This window comes from Trichomycterus rosablanca, chromosome 6, assembly GCF_030014385.1.
Source record: "Trichomycterus rosablanca isolate fTriRos1 chromosome 6, fTriRos1.hap1, whole genome shotgun sequence".
NCBI classification, from domain to species: domain Eukaryota; kingdom Metazoa; phylum Chordata; class Actinopteri; order Siluriformes; family Trichomycteridae; genus Trichomycterus; species Trichomycterus rosablanca.
The window spans coordinates 25,909,586-25,930,076 of NC_085993.1; the positions used below are offsets into that span (position 1 = coordinate 25,909,586).

The 20,491-nt window shown below is 36.5% G+C and overlaps 1 protein-coding gene across 1 annotated transcript; it reads left to right on the plus strand.

Annotated features, from left to right (window-relative positions):
* The first annotated feature begins 16,163 nt into the window (after nt 1-16,163).
* slc32a1 (solute carrier family 32 member 1) lies at nt 16,164-18,538 on the plus strand. Its single transcript, XM_062996775.1, has 2 exons — nt 16,164-16,584; nt 17,226-18,538. The coding sequence occupies exons 1-2, from the start codon at nt 16,180-16,182 to the stop codon at nt 18,411-18,413; spliced, it is 1,593 nt and encodes a 530-aa protein (XP_062852845.1). The 5' UTR covers nt 16,164-16,179; the 3' UTR covers nt 18,414-18,538.
* The last annotated feature ends 1,953 nt before the right edge of the window (nt 18,539-20,491 follow it).

A 20,491-nucleotide genomic window follows, 5' to 3' on the forward strand; every position in this document is an offset into this window, starting at 1 on the left:
AAAGCCATTCAAGATGCAGTGAGCCACTTTGACTTCACTGAGACCAACACAAAGGTCGTGACTGAAATGCTCTATAAGGGAACATTATACAAGAAAGGACAATTTCTTGTCACAGGGAACCCTGATTCTGTGGAGTTTGGTGAGCTACTGCTTATTCTGATCAAAAATGACGGTGTTCATTTTCTGGTGTTACTATGTAGAGCAGAATTCATTCCTCAGTACCATATGTACTCAGTTAAGAACGACAATGGAAAAATGTTGTGTCTGAACATCAGTGACTTGATTGATTTCTATCCATTGTCATCTTACATCAAGGATGGGTACCAAATAGTTCCACTAAAACACAGTGTGTTGTCACAGTAATGAATATCCTGGCCTGTTATTTTGAAATTAATTGAGCTTTGTTTACACTTTCAGAAAATTCAGAAATGGCTTCAGAACAAAGCAACATAGGCAGTGCCATTACCAAAGTGTTGCCAGATCTCCCAGCCTCAATTCTAAGTATTTTAGAGGAGACACTACAGTCATTGGGGGTGGAGACCACTGAGGATTTTCACTTCATTCAGGAAGCTGATCTGCTTTCAGTTCTCAGACCAATTCAAGCAAGGAAATTGGTAGCTGCCTGGCAACAAACCAGTAAGTGCATTCTGACAGAATTTATGTTAGAATTTATTTTGAATTATAACCACAGTTTAAACATCAATAAATGCATTTTGTTAATTTCATTATTTTGTACAGCACAGGACATTGAAGTTCACAGCCAGGCAGCATTAAGCTCTCCAGGTTCCTCGACCCAGTCCTCACTCTCTTCCTCTCCCTCGCCTAGACACCCATGTGCTGCTGCAGATTGGGTTGACACCTTCCATATTCCATGGGAGAGGTGTCCTGAAGCACTGATTCAGTGTTTGGAAAGGGGAAAACGACCAAGCCCAAAGTTACGGAGAGAAATGATTCGGATTGTTGTGTCCGAGATGATGAAAGTCTGTGCTTCTCCGACTAAACAAGCCTCGACGGAAGTTGCCAAAAAAATGGTTGCCAAGTATCCACAATCACTGCAAGACGTCATAGAAGGCGACATTGTGGGTCCAGGTTATCACTCACTGGTCAAACAGTTACAAGCCCGAATTGATAATGTGAGACGGTTTTCAATACCGAAGATGATTAAGCGCAAACAGGAGGCAGATGACTGTGACACAGATGAAATCCCAACTAAACGAAGGGCTGCTGTTCAAGACACATATGGCTGCATAAAGTGGGACATGAAATTCATGCCAGTGAGTGAGACACCAAAAAGCCAACAGGAGAAAAAAGACAGAATGAAAGTGCTTAGTGAACAGACTAACTTCAACCCAGACGAGGTACAAACTCTGATGATGTGCACCTACTACTCCCAACGTAAAGAGGTAAACAAGGGAACAGACCTGCAGTCTCTCATGGAGGAGTGGCCTTTTTTGTTTAAGGAGATTGGCATGACAGTTCACTACCAAGAGCTCACTGGGATACCATTAAAGGACACCTTCCTCACTAGTGTGGAAAAAAAGGGGAAACGGCTTCTGGACTTCATGAGAACCATTTGTGCAGACAAGAACAAACGAGTTTTGCAGGCTGTCACAAAGCTAAAGATTCTGAGAGGACAGTTGGAGGGCTGCTCAGAAGATGTCAAAGATATGGTGCTATTGCTTCTCTCCTATTTTGATGAAAAAGAAGAGAGCCTCTTTCACTATGTAGATGAAACATGTCTGGCAAACGAAGTAAACATGGACATTTTGCCAGTGACACCTTGCATTATTGTATGCGGTAAGTTGATACTTATTTTTACTGAAGGGTCCTAAGCTAATGTAATGTGACTGCATGAAGTGCACTATCATGCACTTAACAAGTTTGAATCGTTCTTTTTCAAAATCAATAAAGTGTATGTGGACCAGCAAGCCACTATTTTAAGCGGAAAAACACATTGAAGAATGCACAATTGCTCTTCTTATTGTGCATCTTAATTTATCAGGGCAGCTTGATAGTGGTCAGCATGACCAGCTTACAACAAGAAGGAGGAGCGTCCTGGGTCCTTTCTGTGTGGAGTCTGCATGTCTTCCCTGACTTTGTGTAGGCTTACTTTGGGTGCTGTAGTTTACTCCCACATTCCAAAGACATGCGTTAGACTAATTGATTACACTAATATTGTGCAGGTTTGAGTGTGTTCGAGCTAATATTATAAGTTTTCTGGTGTTAATCCACTTCTGAAGAAAGATGGTTCATATGAAGCACTTGTTTTCACTATATGAAAGTTTATATTTGGAGGATCTGCTCACAAATATTAGGGGAGATTTTAAGTATCCCATATATTTTGTGAACAGTATATTACACTCGTAAATATCACTAAATGAAAAAGAACTTTGTTCTTATAATTTATCATATGACGTTTGGATGGTAATTGGGAGTTGTTAATGATTTTCAACCTGTATCTTTGCAGGCACCTCCTGCTATGCTGCAAGGCAGTTCATGTTGAGTGTAGACCGCAAGGTTGTGCATGACCAAATCCCCACCTTCGTCTCTGCCATCTGTTTAATGTTTGGATGCTATTATTGTCTAAACATCCACTACCCTGTGGAACTGGGATCCACTCTTGAATTTCTTCAGAGGTAAGGGTAAGGTATATATATATACACACACACACACACAATCATATATACAGTATATATATATATTGATCTGTTAGAGTAGGGTGTGCAAATTCACTCTACATATTTATTCATTCTACATAAATCCGTCTTATAGCTACAATTGCTGGTTTAACCAAGTTTTGATGACCAAGAACAGTGGAAATACAAAGGTTCCAGATTGTAAAAAAATATGAAAACTTGAGTATTAAAACATTATGGTAATATGTATTGTTTGTTTTACTTAAACTAGTCCAGAATAAAATGTTAATGTATAGCAGATGAGCAATGAGTAGCATTATATACTGTATATATATATATAACTAATATATATAACTTTGCACACATAGATTAGCATCTTTTTAAAAGGCTACTTTGGGCAAAAGTATATTACCCTTTTTTCTTGTAGTGTTGTATTATGGGGAGTTTAGTTTGATTGTGCAACCGCCTCACAGCTAAATGGTTCTGGGTTCTTTTTGTGTATGGCGTTTACTTGTTTTTGCTAAGCCTGCACATTTTTGTCCCACTACTTCAGAGAGAGGTTGCCCTGTGATGAAAATGTGAATTGACTGTGATGTTATTTGGGACTTTTGCCATATTGCACCCCTTTTTGTTAGAGTAAACACAATGGTTGATTATGAATTCTTGTGTTTCCAAAGGTGTTTCTTCATCATCAATCCAGAGAAGGGAACAAAAGTAGAAACAAAGACAAACAAGAAGCAGCTGTCCGTTAACCCAAGAGTCCTCACTCTCATTGCAGATCTCTCTGATTATGAGTGGAGAGAGACATGTTGAAAATGGACTTATCTAGCTGGACTGTTAAGACTGAATTGTTACAGTACTAGCTGTAAGCAGCAATGGCCTTTGCTGTAACTGTTAACCACTGGCATTCTGAACAGTGTTTTTATGTTAAGGCATTTGTTTCTTTAGTTCTCATTCAGAGCTGACTATAAATAGTTCCAGTTTTTCAAACATCTCATCTGTGTCAGAGATCCCAAGCTGAGCATCCTCTTCTGTTAATTCTGGACTAAATGACTGTTGCTCTTGATGAAGCGGCAAGTGGATAATTCTTTCATGCATTTTACCGTTCATCCAATGGATACATCCTGTTTTTTTTCAACAATGCTTTGTGAGTACTGCATGAACAATTTACGGATTAATAAATGTTTGGTGTTAATCTGTGCCTTGATTTCCAGTGTGCCTTTTTTGGTATTTAATTTTTGATTTACCATACAAAACTGTTCACTGTAAAATTTAATCCAATTAACCGTAATGTCATATGTTATTATACCGTAATATTTACATGGAATTTCTGGCAACCACAGCTGCCAGTAAATTACTGTAAAGTTGACTTTTGCAGTAATATACCATAACACATAATACAGTTATACTGTGTTTATCACTGAGATAGTCTGTAATTGGACTTATGTGTCTGTTGTTTTTAGAGTATATTACTGTAAACAGGTTTATTTGTAGCTGGTATATTTTAAAGAGATTTACCATTAATAGTTTTACAAAATGGCTTTAATTTTAAAGCAAATCGCCGTAAACAGGTTAGCAGTAATTCTGTATTTTACATAGTATTTTTCCATAAACAAACAACAGTTTGCAACTGTAAGACTTACGGTTGCCAAAAAGCATACCGTAATGTTGTATACATTTTCACGATAATTTTTATGGTAAAGTTCTGGCAACCACAGCTGCCAGTTTTTTACCGTTAATTTAACAGATTAGTTTTTACAGTGTAGTTATGTCACAATAATGATAAAAAAGTGAGATTTACTGATGTTTTCAGTAAAGTCACAGATATTATGTAAGCCCAAATTATCTTCAACAATGCAAAGGACTGTTGCCTTCACTCTGTCTATGTATACTCAATCTGTCTCCAGTTCTCAAAGATCTGATATCACTGAAGAGAACACTTCCTTAATGACCAAAATGTTTGAAATCAGCTTCTCATTACAAAAGTAAAAGCTGCAAGTTGTCAACAGGGGATCGATGAAAAGAATTAAAGTTGGCTAGAGTGAAGTAGACCCAAAGTATCTTGTGTTTTGTCTTTGCCGAGCCAAAGGGATTAACCCTGAAATGCATCTTGATACAGTATCAACTTTAAAGTGATATCAGAAAAAACAAAAGATTGGGTTTAAATACAAATGCATCACACACATGGTTTTTAATAAGAGGTGTACTCTTATTTCCAGATACAGAACATTGTTTCCACACTTCAGGATCTTTCAGCAGAGCTACTAATGTATCTTTTATGGGAGTATAACATGTCTTTCATCACATCCCAAAAATGGGGAAAGGGATAAAACACTTTGCCTTCAGCTTCATGTACAACCCCAAATCAGAAAAAGTTGGGACAGTATGGAAAATGCAAATAAAATAAAAATGCAGGGTTCCTTACATTTACTCTGACTTTTATTTGATTGCAGACAGTTTGAACCCAATATATATTATGTTTTGTCTGCTCAGCTTCATTTCATTTGTTAATGTACCTCCATTCCTGTATTTAAGGCCTGCAACACATACCAAAAAAGTTAGGGAAACAACAATTTAGGGCTAGTAATGAGGTGAAAAAACTAAATAATTATGTGATTCCAAACAGGTGATGTCAACAGGTGATTATAATCATGGTTTGGTACAAAAGCAGGAAAGGCTAAGTCTTTGGTAAGCAAAGATGGCCAGAGGACCTTCAGTTTGTCTACAAATACATTAGAAAATTATTGAAATGTTTACAAACAATGTAATGATAGATTAAAAGGGATTTGCATATTTCTCCCTCTACAGTGCATAATATCATTAAATGATTCAAGAAATCAAGAGGAATTTTAGTGTATAAAGGCCAGGGGCGCAAGCTTACGCTGAAAGCCTGTGATCTTCGATCCCTTAGACGGCACTGCATCAAGAACCGCCACTCAACAATAGCTGATATAACCACATGGGCAAGAGATTACTTTGGCAAACCTTTGTCAAGCACTACAATACAGAGTTACATGCACAAATGCCGCTTAAAACTTTACTTTTCAAAAAAGAAGCCTAATGTTAACCATGTCCAGAAGCGGAGTCTACTTCTCTGGGTTTGGAGGCATCTAGGATGGACCATCACACAGTGGGAACGTGTATTGTGGTCAGATGAATCAGCATTCCAGGTCTATTTTTTTTTTTTTATAAATGGACGCCGTGTGCTTCGGACCAAAGATGAAAAAGGACCATCCAAAGTTATCAGCAACAAGTCCAAAAGCCAGGGTCTGTCATGGTATGGGGCTGTGTCAATGCCCTTGGCAAAGGTCATTTACACTTTTGTGATGGCAGCATTAATGCAGAAAAGTACATTGAGATCTTGGAGCAACATATGCTGCCTTCAAGACAATGCAAAACCACATGCTTCACACATTACAAAGGCATGGCTGCGGAAGAAGAGGGTACAATACTGGACTGGCATGCCTGCAGTCCTGGCCTGTCCCCAAAAGACGTGTTTGCAGAACTAGATGTTTATTAATAAATGAAATTAAGTTGACAAGACAAAACATGAAATATCTCAGGTTCATCCTGTCTGCAATAAAATAAAAGTCAAAGTAAATGTAAGAAACTTTTTTTTTTATTATTTGCATTTTCCATGCTGTCCCAACTTTTTCTGATTTGGGTTTGCGTCATCAACTACGCCTTCATTTGACTGGGTCTCAGCAACAGAGTTGATTGAGTAGTAAGTGAAGTGACACAGTATGCTGTGCAGTGCTGTAATGTGTTTGTGGTTAAAGATGATTTCCATTTTCAAGCGGACAGTGGACCTGCTCCCTTTTGTGGTGCAGCACATCTTTCAGATCAATCAACTGTTTCTGACAGTGAGGAAGTTTATATATAACACGTCCCTGAAAAGTATTACTTTTTATTGTGCAGCTACTATCTTCTCAGTGTACCCCAGGACCCCCTATCTGCTGAAAGAAAGAAAAACAGATAGAAATTAATGCATAAGCTATTTAAATTAAAGTCAGTGTAGCCTGAGATAAAAAATAAAATAAAACTTACACCACACCAATAACATTCCACAGGGGTTAGTACTGGGACCTCTATTATTTACACTCTATATGCTACAATTAGGAAGAATTATTCATAAACATGACATCATTTTTCACTGCTATGCAGATGACACACAGCTGTATATATGAGCAAAACCCAGTAACATTAACATAATCAGTTTGAAGATTGTGTAAATGACATAAAAGACTGGATGTTGAGAAATGTTCCTTTACTTAATTAAGATAAAACAGAGGTATTACTTGTTGGATCTAAGGCTGCAAAAGACAAGTTGTCTAACCTGATGCTAAACCTTAACACTTTTTCTGTAACTCCCAGCTCAGACTGGTGCTGAAATCTGATCCATGCGTTTATAACTTCTTGGTTAGATTACTGTAATGCTCTTCTCACTGGATGCTCTGGTAGACGGATAAACAAACTCCAGTTGGTTCAAAATGCAGAAGCTCGAGTGCTAACTAAAACTAGAAAGTTTGATCATATTCCTTTTCTATCATCTCTACACTGGCTGCCAATTATATTTCACATTGACTACAAAATACTTTTACTAACCTATAAAGCGCTACCTGGCTTGGATCCACAGTATTTGAATGAACCCAGCACAATTACTTTGTTCACAGGGTGCATGGACTACAGACAAAGGCGCAGAGCTTGGGGGTTCTAGGTCATATTCATTTGTGGTGATCAGAGATGTTGGGTTGCTGTCGTTCTGCCTCTCTTGTCCGATCACTCAAGTTTGTTGATGGTAGGGGAGATGGGCACTGATGTCCTGTGAAAGCCCTCATGACTATGTTACCTGCTAGCTCTCTCTTTTAATTATGCTGTAATAATCAGGGGTGCTGGAGTCTCATGCTGTTCTCTGCCAAACTGACTGTTAATGATGTTACATTTTAGCTACATTTTCTGTTTTTTACCCCGGGGTGGTTTGAGAGAAACCTGTTTACCCACCTGGGGTTGAGCCTGCAAGTCAAGACTGCTGTGCCAACAATGCTGCTCCTGCTAGATATGATGAAAACCTGGCGTGTTTGCATGGAAAATGTCCAGAACTCACTATGAACTTTATCACAGACTGGACTGAATAATGAAGAACTCCAGTTGTTTGTTTATTCTTTTTGCTACTTATGACTTTTTGTTTAAAATATTTTGTTTGTTTGGTTTGTGTACATTCAGTTCCTTCGGATTATTTTCCAGGCCACCTAAGGAGGATTGGTCCCTGCTGAGTCTAGTTCCTCTCAAGGTTTCTTCCAGTAATTTAAGGGAGTTTTTCCTTGCCACTGTCGCCCTTGGCTTGCTCAACGCAGGTTTTGGGTCTGTTGGTTTCGGATGCTGTAAAGTGCTATACAAATAAATTTGACTTCACTTAATTTGACGACTACTAATAGGTAACATAATATATGCCTAATAAAATGTAACACTTTCAGCTACAGTGCCTTGCAAAAGTATTCGGCCCATTGAACTTTTCAACCTTTTGCCACATTTCAGGCTTCAAACATAACGATATGAAATTGTAATTTTTTGTGAAGAATCAACAACAAGTGGGACACAATCGTGAAGTGGAACGAAATTTATTGGATATTTTAAACTTTTTTTAGAAATAAAAAACTAAAAAGTGGGGCGTGCAATATTATTCGGCCCCTTTACTTTCAGTGCAGCAAACTCACTCCAGAAGTTCAGTGAGGATCTCTGAATGATCCAATGTTGACCTAAATGACTGATGGTGATAAATAGAATCCACTAAATGTCCATTAAAAACATGAATTTGTTACAAATTTTGTATATTATTTTACATTAGATACGTATGTTAATGGTCATTGACATTTCCATGTATTTCTGAAAAACAAGAAAAATGTGTAAAATAAAAATGATAAAGGCTGTAATATCAGATTTTTACAGTGTATTCTTTAAAATAACAAAGATAACAAAAAGCCAAAATGATACTGTCTATGTTTCACTTCATTATCTTTGGAAGGTGTAGCTGTAACCACTGTATAATGGAAACAGATTGTTGTGTTGATTGTAGAAGCCTCAGGCACCAGATCCCTAGGGACCAGTCTGGTTTGCTGTATGTTCAAAGGAAGAGGCTAAAAGGCAATTACCATGTTAATTTATCCCGCCAGCAAGGGGGCTTGGTTGGGGTTGGGGTTGGGTTGGGGGGGGGGGGGGGGGGGGGGGGTCACGTGGTGTGGGAACGATTCGCACAAGGTGATGGAGTGAATGGATTCATTCAGCCCTGCTGAAATAATAGTGTCTGCAAAAAATATATGTATCCACGATTTTCCTGGCAACACAATGGGGACTGCCATGACACCTCCCTATTTCCGTTTGCTGGTTTTTCGTTTCCGGTCGCGTTAGATTTGATGTAGTACTAACTACAACATTATTAAACTACTTTTGGTAAGGACTGCATGGTTCAAATATGAGCTCGGGCTCGACGTGGCACACGGGTGCCACAACAACTCAAAGAAATTGAAGCTGTTATTGGAAAGTTCGTGCTTTGAACACCAGCGGATTTGTAAACATTGTCCGTGCGCAGCCTTACGCGTTACATTTCATAATAATATAATAATAATCATTTTAATTATATTAATAATATAATAATATTTATTAATTAAATAATAATAAAAAATTTATAATATCGTATAATGCAGTTTCACTTTGTATAGTCCAAAATTTTAGAGAGCGTTGCAGAAATTGGACAAATAACATTTAAATCCGGACACCCAGACAGACACGGCTTGTGCAAGTGAATACTGAACGGGTGTAAATACCCTGTTTGTTGTTCCCAGTTCATTGTTTTAGTAAATTAAACAACGCAACGCGTTTTATTCTGTCTCTTCAGCTCCCCTTTCCTGCTTTACATCCACTCATGAACCAATATAAGTATACACTGTTGTAGAAGTAAAAACAATCAACAAATCAGTCGTGATACATTGTTTATTATTTCCAATGTTTCACAGCTATTAGAATGTTCCTCGGTTCATCCCTACCTTCCACAACTTCCCTTACCCTGCAATGCACGAGTAACCCACCGTCTCGACTACTCCACTTTCCCTCAGCATTACCCACGCCTGATGTTTACCTTCAGCAATTCCTACGCATGTAAGCCTCTGTGCTTTTATAGTTCTGTAGCTCCTCACCGTCTACAGCTTCGGAAAAGACGAAATGGTTCACTTACTGTATATCAATATAGCTAACCCCATGTCATCTACCCACTCTGTAAGCGTGGAAGGGTGGAGCACTGTCAGAACACGGTCACCACAGCTTCTTAAAATGTCCTTACTGTCGAGTGCTAGGAATTAAGAAAGGACTCAGTTTTAACTAAAACAAAACTGCTTTATTGTTCGGAGTATCAGCTTGCAGAGACGCAGAACATGCGAGTGAGCAGGGAGGAGGGAATAAGGGTACACAGTGCACTCGTCTAACAAAATGCATAAATAGACAGTCGCTCTACACTTACTATTCAACCACCGAGCATTTTTGGCCATGTTTGTTAAAAAAAAACAGTTACGAATGACCACTACTTCTGTCGTTCAGAACGTAAACACTGTAACCGGAAGTCAAAAACCGGCTTCAGCTACGAATCACGGGAAAGGTCAAAGTTCAGGAACATCGTGGATAGAATGGCATAGTTTTGCAAAAACTATGATTGTTTCACATTGTAACAAAGCATGACAGTTGAAACAAAACATGTTTAGGGATTGTAACAATGTTGCTGTGCAACATTATGTACCATTCCAACAACTGTATTGCAACACTCAACTTATTTTTATGACTTAATACTGGTTACCAGTTTGGTGGTTGGTGCAATGTTTAGCTTTTTTTTTTTTTTTTTTTGCTAAAGCAAAGAATAGGCTAAAAGTGCATTTTTTCTTTACAAAGTAAGAGTACAAATAAAAACAAAAAAGAAAACCTTTATAAAGTGTATTTTATAAATTTAAGGTAAAGGTTGAAATGTTGCATATTACTGACCTTTTATAATCACTATAACTGTAGCATTCAGCTTAACTATAATGTAATCTTAACCTTTTAATAGAAACTTATCATGTCCAAGCTATTATAGATGCCCTCATGTCTTACCAAGAAGCATCCAAACTTTTTTAACTTAATTCAAAGCAAAAAAGTATTTTGTATGCTACAGACCAGTGGACACGATGGAATGTAGAAAGAGGTTGTTAAAGTATAGTTTACTATACTTTAACAACCCACAGGATACAGAACTGCTACCAAACTACCAAAAATGCAGTATTGATAGGCTGGATATTTAAATGAACATTGGAAAGCTAATCCAGATTTACCAACTTTTCGCTTCCTTGCATTTATTCAATAATGCACAAACCATTACATTTACATTTACATTTTCAGCATTTAGCAGACGCTTTTATCCAAAGCGACTTACAGTACTGTGACAGTATACTGTCTAAGCAATTGAGGGTTAGGGGCCTTGCTCAAGGGCCCAACAGAGGCAGCCTGGCAGTGGTGGGGCTTGAACCAGCGACCTTCAGATTACTTGTCCAGTACCTTAACCGCTAGGCCACAACTGTCCCTTACACATTCCATGTCCATTACACATTTTTTTCTAATTTTATTGATTAAAAACTGTGCATATGTTGAATGATTTTGATGGACCTGCTAGTTTTAGCCCGTCTACCATTTGACTAAAGTTTGATATCGAAATTTAATAGCAGTTGAATATGATTATTGGTTTAATTGTAAATACATCATTCATACATTCACATTTTTAAGAATTTCATGAAGAGTTAAATATTCTGTTAAAACGTCTATATTAAAAATGATTGTGGATTGCCAGATACCAAATTTGGGAAAGTATATAAAAACTTTATACATTTAATCGACCTATTTTTATTTTTAACAATTCTGAGTTGATTGTTAATAGAGACCCTACAACTTAAACAATATTTGAAAACGTTATTTACTATTGGTGTGGCATGTTTTATTAGCTGGGGTGTATATTGTAATGAATTTGAGCAAAGACATATTTTTTATTTTTGCTTAAAAACGTTTTACAATGAAGATAAGATATTTATTCATTCATTGCCTATTTACTAGGCGAAACGCATAAAACATCCCAGACAGGTCGCCAGTCCATCAAAGGGCAAACACATATACACACAACGAAGACATAATTTAATAATTACCTTATACAAACTAAAGGACGTCTTGTACGGTGAAAACCTTTTTTACGCTGAATGTCAGAAAAAACAAAGAGAAATTTCCAATTAGAATTTTCACGAATATTCTTTAATTCTCACGCCCCCAACTGTCCGAAAGAACAAAAGATGTTACAACCCTGTTTAAAATTTTTCTATGAGACAAATAGAAAATCGTATAGGAGAAATAACAAAAAAAAAACAACCAAATAATTATTTTACGAAAAATGATTTCAAACTTCTGGTTAATAGCACATTGGAAACACAAAGCATATTTTGGTCTTATGTTTTCTTCTTCCTGCACAGATGAAAAAATATTTACAATACTATGGTATGGGGTTTTTATGAAATACTGTGTGTGTGTGTGTGTGTGTGTGTGTGTGTGTGCTTCTTAGACAATAAACGCAGCATGTCAAGACCAACGTGAGCAGGATTAATACAAGCTGCATTTCTCCTGGGAGCTCATAATAGACCATTAAACAGGCCTATTAAAATGAATGAAAAGGCTTTTAAGAGGTTAGCAAAGAACCACCTGGATTTTACTCTCTTGGGTTTTGGAGTGTTTTGTATGTATCAAGCACTTTGAATATATCTGTAAGAGTTTTTTGGATGTGAATGTTCTTTTTCAGTCTAATCAGATTTTGTTTATGTTAGAATTAAGTCTTATTAAATGACATAGAAACGAGAATATATGCACGTTTATGACTATGACAAAATATATTAAGTTTTAACTACTTGTTTAAAAAAATATGAAACACAAAACGCACAATATTTTACAGAAATTTATTGTATTTGGTGATTTTTGTACTTGCTAATTAGCTCTATTAAACCGATGTTATTGTAATGCAAATTGTTTTAGAAAGCAACCAATATGTGATTGGCTAATTTAGTGGTGCTCTTGCCCTAGAGACAGAGAGTCTTTTCAGATTTACTAATTGAAGCGTGTTATACGTTATTTTCCGCTTTAATGCACTGTCGAATAAGCCCTGAAATTGACTACTATTGGTTTGACTAAAAAGGAGGGGGAGGGGTGTAAAACGTAAGCACACCATCAAACCGAAACAAAAACAAATACACAGTTATAAGTTAACACGTTATTACAGCATTTGCATTGTACGTTTCTTAACACACAACCATGCATGCTCTAGTCAAAAGTCTTTCCTTTAATAAATTAACCAGCTCTCGTCTTATCCTCCTGTTTCTGTTTTAGTTTATGACTGTTTCAACCTACATATAACATTGATCACTATCATCTGTTTGTTAATCACACATCTGACCATAATCCTACAAAATCTTTGAGTTTGTACAAGTGTATCCAGAAGAATTATACATTTTCGAAGGTAAATATAGATTTTTCTTTTGTTCATTCACTTTGCATTCTGTTAATGGACACTACACAGACCTTACACCACTGAGCTTTACTATCATCTTAGGGTAACGCTTAACACCACACCTTCCCCCTCGCTGTAGTCTGTTCCCTGATTAATTGTTTTTTTTCTTAACCCCCCTCTCTGATTGCTATTTATTATTATTATTATTATTATTATTATTATTATTATTAAACCCTCAAATATGTCGGGGTAAATATAACATTTTGTCACCTGCGCCAGTGGCGCCTGCACGTTGCTTCATAAGAGTTAAAAAAAAGTTTTTAGCATTATGCCTGGGCTGTACAATCAATGAAAACTTGTATTTACTTTTCTTTAAATGTGTTTTGTCGGTTGCCATAAATGTAAAAAAAACCCTCTAAAGATTAGTTTACCATTTGTGACTACATACAACACAAACAACAAACAAATACAGATTTCCTACAGTTTATGCATGTATTTGTTTAAATTATGTGGAATAAACATATTTTAAATATGTTTACACAAGGACTGCACAATTCTACACCAAACCAAATATATTTACTATGCATTAAAAATACGAATTAAATGAAATGGTTCGGGCTAGTGGCGGCTTATAGTGATTAAGGTACTGGTCTAGTAATCGGAAGGTTGCGGATTATTTAATATGCTATTTAGTTAATTATCTGGCCGTTTTATAGCACAAAGTATCTGGAAAAATGATTAAATAACTGTACTTACAGATTTTCTCTAAGATGTTCCTTTGTCGTAAAGGTCCACACAGTTGTGTTATCTACAACTGTCCTCGTGTGTTTTGTTTCAAATTAAAACAGTTGACTGGATAGCTTTTATAATAATGTTTAAAACAATGTAAAACAAGGGTAGCACGTTTGTTACTACTACTATTGATTTTTGTTATTATTGTTTAACAGGACAGGTTTATCCTGATTAGGGTCATGGTGTCTCTGAAGTCTAGCCGGACACACTGGGCGAAAAGCAGAAGTATGCCAGTCATCACTTACTTATTTACTTGCTTACATAAAGGGGCAGTTTAGGGTAGACAGACATTTCAAAGTCTTTATTATTATGTACAAAAAAAATTAAATTCAGAAACCAAAAAAGTATACAAAATAATGTTTGTCTTTATTTATTCAATAATGTATTTATTAATTTATATTTAGTAAAGATATAGAGCCTACACGGAAATACTGGGTCCGTGACAAGGCCTAAAAACTCTCTCACAAATAAAGCAATTTTACCAATCCGACGCGAACACGTGAACGTGCCAAAAAACCTCATAGACTGTGAGTGAATACGGGTGTCAAACCCAGGACATTGGATTTGTGCGGCTTCCGCTGCGCCACAATTCCACTTTTACTTTTTTATTTCTTGTTATAAATAAATACATCAATTAATTTTACTACAACAACTACTACTACTACTACTAAAAAAAATAAATAATATTTTTCTGGCAAACTGCCAAAGCCAACACCAGAAAAAAGATAACGTTAAACTGATTATGTTGGCTGCAATCGACTTACTTAGAAAATTCATAAGGTAGAAATAAACAAAATATTAATTTATTTACGCAATAATTTAACTGTAAATTTTGAGAATACTCGGATTTATTTATTTTACAGTTTTTTTCTTAAACTCATAGGTTTATGAATTTGAATTAGATAGGAAAAAACGTTGCATACTATTATAATTAATATAATTACCATAAACATTGATATTTAAGCTGTTTATTATTATAATTATGGTGCTCACCAAAACTGCTTTCGTTACTAGAGGCTTGTAACGCAATCTGTAATTAAGAATTACGTTCATTATAAAGTCAGATATAAAGTCACACAAAAGTTGTGTGTTCTGAAATGCTTTAAAACCCGCACTGAAAGTATTTAAATCTATAATATAAAATATCTTTGATGTAGAATTTATAAATAAAGCCATAACTAGCCATAACATAATAAAAGCCATATGCAGTAGCTGTCTAACGACTTTTTGTCATTAAAACATACAAAAAACAATTGAATACAATACTGTTAAGTAGACAAAACGTATATCACCCACTATTCGTTATATTAGTAATATATTCTAGGTGTCATTTTCTACAAAATTCTTAAACCAGCCTTTCCCCGTTAAAACTTTTCAATTCGATTTAAAGCATCTTTCAAAACTGGAGAAAACAGTCCGATTCCAAAATGACTCCGATTCCAAGTGTAGCCGTATAGGGATGCACAATCCGTTGGTAAAAAAAAAAGAACACAATGTTTCTCCATTTTTGCACTCTATCGTTCACAATTCCATTTAAATCTCAGTTTAAAAGTTGATCGGACGTGTTTGTCTATAGAGATGAGAACGATGCTGTCCCTTCCTGTTTATATACAATTTAGGCTGTACAAGGCTTAGAGATCCAGTCTGTTATTGGGTGTTTGAAAAAGGACGCTGTGAATGATAAGAAGGGGTGGAGGTTAGAATACCGCAGGCGCCTCCCTCAGAAATGCACCAAATCTCTGTTTTTCTGTTGCGGAGTGGCAGCGCGCGCTCGTGTCCGGGGACGTGCTTTACGTGAGACATTTTTCTTATTGGTAAGCTGGCAATGACGCGTGCCTTCTTTTTACCATCATTTGGCCCCTGCATACTACACTGACATCAGAAGCAGCGAAGAAAAAAATTGTAGCGAAGCCACCGCATTGGAAAAACCCGTCGACAGATCCTTTTACGCACGAGCGTTTCGGTTCACACACGAAAAAAGAACTGCGCGAGCACAATGCAGACACCAAACATCGACATTTGAAGGTGACATGAGCCACGGGATTACCAAACATACTACACACATTTTAACGGGACACAGGAACAAAAAAAATATTTAGCATTGTTTGTTTGATATGCAAGCAGACATATCTTGCACTTAGGTAAAACTATTGTACATAAAATTTACCCAAGTGTCTGAAAGATTACACTGACAAAAATATGGCGACATTAATTCGTAGCAAGATCTCCAACAAGCTCTCAAATGCAGCGACCACGGTTACGAATAAATCGCAGGCAAAGGTGAGTGGTCTCTTCGCCAGAATGGGTTTCCAAGCCGCTACTGATGAAGAAGCGTTGGGGTTTGCAGCCTGTGATGATTTGGACTATGACCACAGGCAAGGACTGCAAATGGACATTCTTAAAAATGAAGAAACAGGTGGAAATGGCGTCGGCGAGAACAAGAAAGATGGAAATATTGAAGGGGACAGTCGCTACCAGAGAGATGGCACTGGCCCCTCATCTTCTGTGACAAAAGACGGTGATCTTTGTGGCGAAATTGCTCCTCAAGATAAGCCAAAAATTACTGCTTGGGAAGCTGGATGGAACGTAACCAATGCCATCCAGGTAATGATTATAAATTTATTTATTTTGAGGTTAATCGTTTTCGTTTTGTGAAATCCTAAAATATTTTGACATTTAATAAATAACAAAACATTTTATGTTAAGTGAAATGGCCAAACGTATAACATCACTTACATTTTTGTTGTACATATTTAAACTTAAAATTATAAAGAAGTCAAGAAAATAAGAAATAATAGGCATTTTTTGTAAGTTTGCACAAATTATTAATTTATTTGATTGGTATTGAACATATCTGCACAAGACCGTACGTACATGCATTAATATATTTAAAAATTTAATAAATGCCCTTCAAATCGGTGTCTGTTACGTCACTCTGACTCTTTGATCTCATCTGCATGAACGTGAATGGACACGTGCACAGCCTAATGTAACGTAATTTAACTTAAAATTTTAAGTCCACATGGTCTAATAAATCACTTTTAAAACAAAGCGAACGACCCACAATGTTTTTTTAAATATGAAAACGCAAATTAAACGAAACGAGCCAACAAGCTTGTTCAATAATGACTAAGCATTATCCTGTTGGCGCTGAATATTTATTTATTTATTTGTGTTTACAAGCAACCTATATTTGTAATTACTTACAGCTTTTTTAATAATATCTACCAATTCTTAATTCACAGGGAATGTTCGTACTTGGGTTGCCATACGCCATTCTCCACGGAGGATATCTCGGACTTTTTCTCATAATTTTTGCGGCAGTGGTGTGCTGTTACACGGGGAAAATCCTAATTGCTTGCCTCTATGAAGAAAATGAGGACGGGCAGCTTGTGCGAGTGAGAGACTCGTATGTTGATATTGCCAACGCTTGCTGTGTGCCCAGATTTCCAGCACTAGGAGGTCACATTGTTAATGTGGCCCAAATAATTGAGCTCGTGATGACTTGTATTTTATATGTTGTAGTAAGTGGTAACTTGATGTACAACAGCTTTCCAAATCTTCCTGTGTCTCAAAGGTCATGGGCTATAATCGCCACAGCAGCTCTTTTGCCTTGCGCATTCCTTAGAAACCTTAAAGCCGTCTCCAAGTTTAGTTTGCTCTGCACACTTGCTCACTTCGTAATAAACATCCTTGTAATAGCTTACTGCCTGTCCAGGGCACGAGACTGGGCCTGGGATAAGGTTAAGTTTTACATCGACGTAAAGAAGTTTCCTATCTCCATAGGCATAATTGTGTTTAGCTATACATCGCAGATTTTTTTGCCATCACTGGAGGGTAACATGCAGAAGCCAAGCGAGTTCCACTGCATGATGAACTGGACTCACATTGCTGCTTGCATTCTTAAGGGCCTCTTCGCTTTAGTAGCATATTTGACGTGGGCAGACGAAACCAAGGAAGTCATTACAGATAACCTACCGTCCGGAATCAGAGCCGTTGTTAACATTTTCCTAGTGGCCAAAGCCCTGTTGTCATATCCGCTCCCGTTTTTTGCAGCTGTGGAAGTGCTGGAGAAGACTTTTTTTCAGGACGAAGGGCGTGCGTTTTTCCCCAATTGCTACGGGGGTGACGGACGACTCAAATCGTGGGGTCTCAGTCTTCGATGTGGTCTCGTAGTGTTCACAATGTTAATGGCCATCTATGTACCGCATTTTGCGCTACTAATGGGTTTGACAGGTAGCCTAACCGGCGCAGGCTTGTGTTTTCTCCTCCCAAGTCTTTTTCACCTCAAGCTCATGTGGAGAAAGCTGCTTTGGCACCAAGTATTTTTTGATGTTTCCATATTTGTGATTGGAGGTATATGCAGTGTTTCTGGTTTTATTCATTCCACGGAAGGTCTAATTGAAGCTTTTAAATACAACATTCAAGATTAGTTCAGAACAAACAGCGGTGGAACAGCAGTATGTAATGATGTATTAAACACCTATACAGTTAATTGACGTAAAATATAACATCATCTGTTTTCTTCAAAATTCTTGTGTGCAACATCATATGAAGTCAATCCTATAAGCCAAAACTAAATTGTTTGTGCGAAAAAGAGCGTTTCTAAAGTATATATATATATATATATAATAACTAATACATCTAATTTAATATATATAGCTATCTATATCTATCAATATATCTATTTATCAGAAGGTCAGATAAAATGTTACAGTACATATCAAACAAGGACAATGCCATAAATTGCATGACAAAGGGACCTAATTATGTGAATTGACTTCATATAAATATATGAATTTACCTGGATTGACTTTATATAAAATATCAATATAAAATTTTTTTTTTAATTTTATCTGAACAAGTAATAATCACAATTAAGCAGACCGGAAAATAAAGAAATCAATTGGATGAAAAATACGAACATAAATAAATACTTTAGCTATGCATTCTTAATTTTGTGACGACCATTTATATATATATATATATATATATATATATCTCGCAAAATTGGAACAAAAATCATTAAAGTAAAAGTGAGTGCTTAATTTTGTCATTTAAAGGCAAATACTGTAACAACCTTGTTATTCATAAACCCACACAACTAATTACAAAAAAAGAGAAAATTAAAAAATTTATTAAAAATATATGTAAAATAAATAGCAAACTCTTAAAAAGCGGTAGAAGAATATGTTAACTGTTAATTCTCTCAGTCACAACAAGCTGCATTTCAATAATCTTCTTATCCTTTATAAAGCACTCTTCAAATGTTATTTAAAGTAGCATGGATGCAAATCAGTATTCTTAATGAAAGATTTTCGTAACACATTTTTGTCAAATCTAATGAGTACCGTGAAATGCTATAAAACGTTTGTGTAGTGTTATTGTTGTTCACTTTTAAAAGAAAAAATGTATATTACAAACTCGTTATAATATATCGTGAAAATCAATAAACAAACAAACAAAAAACTTTTATTGTTCTATTGTTCTTGTCCCAATGTGACTAAAACACCAACACATTATAACGTGTAACAATTTTGCTACACTTCTTTCAACGCAATGTAATAACATTTACTATTTACTATTTTTGTAAATAGTGTTAAAATGCTTTAATGTCGTATATGACGTTGATTTAGTTTTAATAGCTTAGTCGTCTTTACGTCATCTCTAGCTTTTAACTTTTAATTGCTCAGAATAGGCTTTGATTTAAAGTTATTCCTAGTTTAGTGGATTCCAAGTAAAAGTAATAGATATTGGATTTTAGGATCGGACAAACAAGTAAACAGTTTTATGCAAATTACACAAACTCAGCAGTAGCTAATAACTGTGCCGCACAGAGAAACAGAAATTGAACACATTAAAACATATGGAAACATTTGAGAAGCAAAGGAGTATATCGTAAGGTCATGATGTGCGGTACGTTGTGCGTAACATTATGGCCACCTTTCTAATATTGTGTTGGTCCCCCCTTTGCTGCCAAAACAGCCCTGACCTCTCGAGGCATGGAGTCCACCAGCATTAACTTATTCAGCAATTTGAGCTACAGTAGCTCAACTGTTGGATCGGACCACACGGGCCAGCCTTCGCTCCCCACGTGCATCAATGAGCCTTGGCCACCCATGACCCTGTCGCCAGTTTACCACTGTTACTTCCTTGGACCACTTTTGATAGATACTGACAGCTGCAGACCAGGAACACCAAAAGAGCCGCAGTTTTGGAGATGCTCTGACCCAGTCGTCTAGCCATCACAATCTGACCCTTGTCAAACTCGCTCAAATCTTTAGGCTTGCCAATTTTTCCTGCTTCTAATACATCAACTTTGAGGATAAAATGTTCACTTGCTGCCTAATATATCCCACCCACTAACAGGTGCGGTGATAAAGAGATAATTAGTGTTATTCACTTCACCTGTCAGTGGTCATAATATTATGCCTAGTCGGAGTATCCAGATAAAGAAAATAAATACATTACATTGTAAGCTAAGTTCCCTCATATTTGTGCATTAAAACAT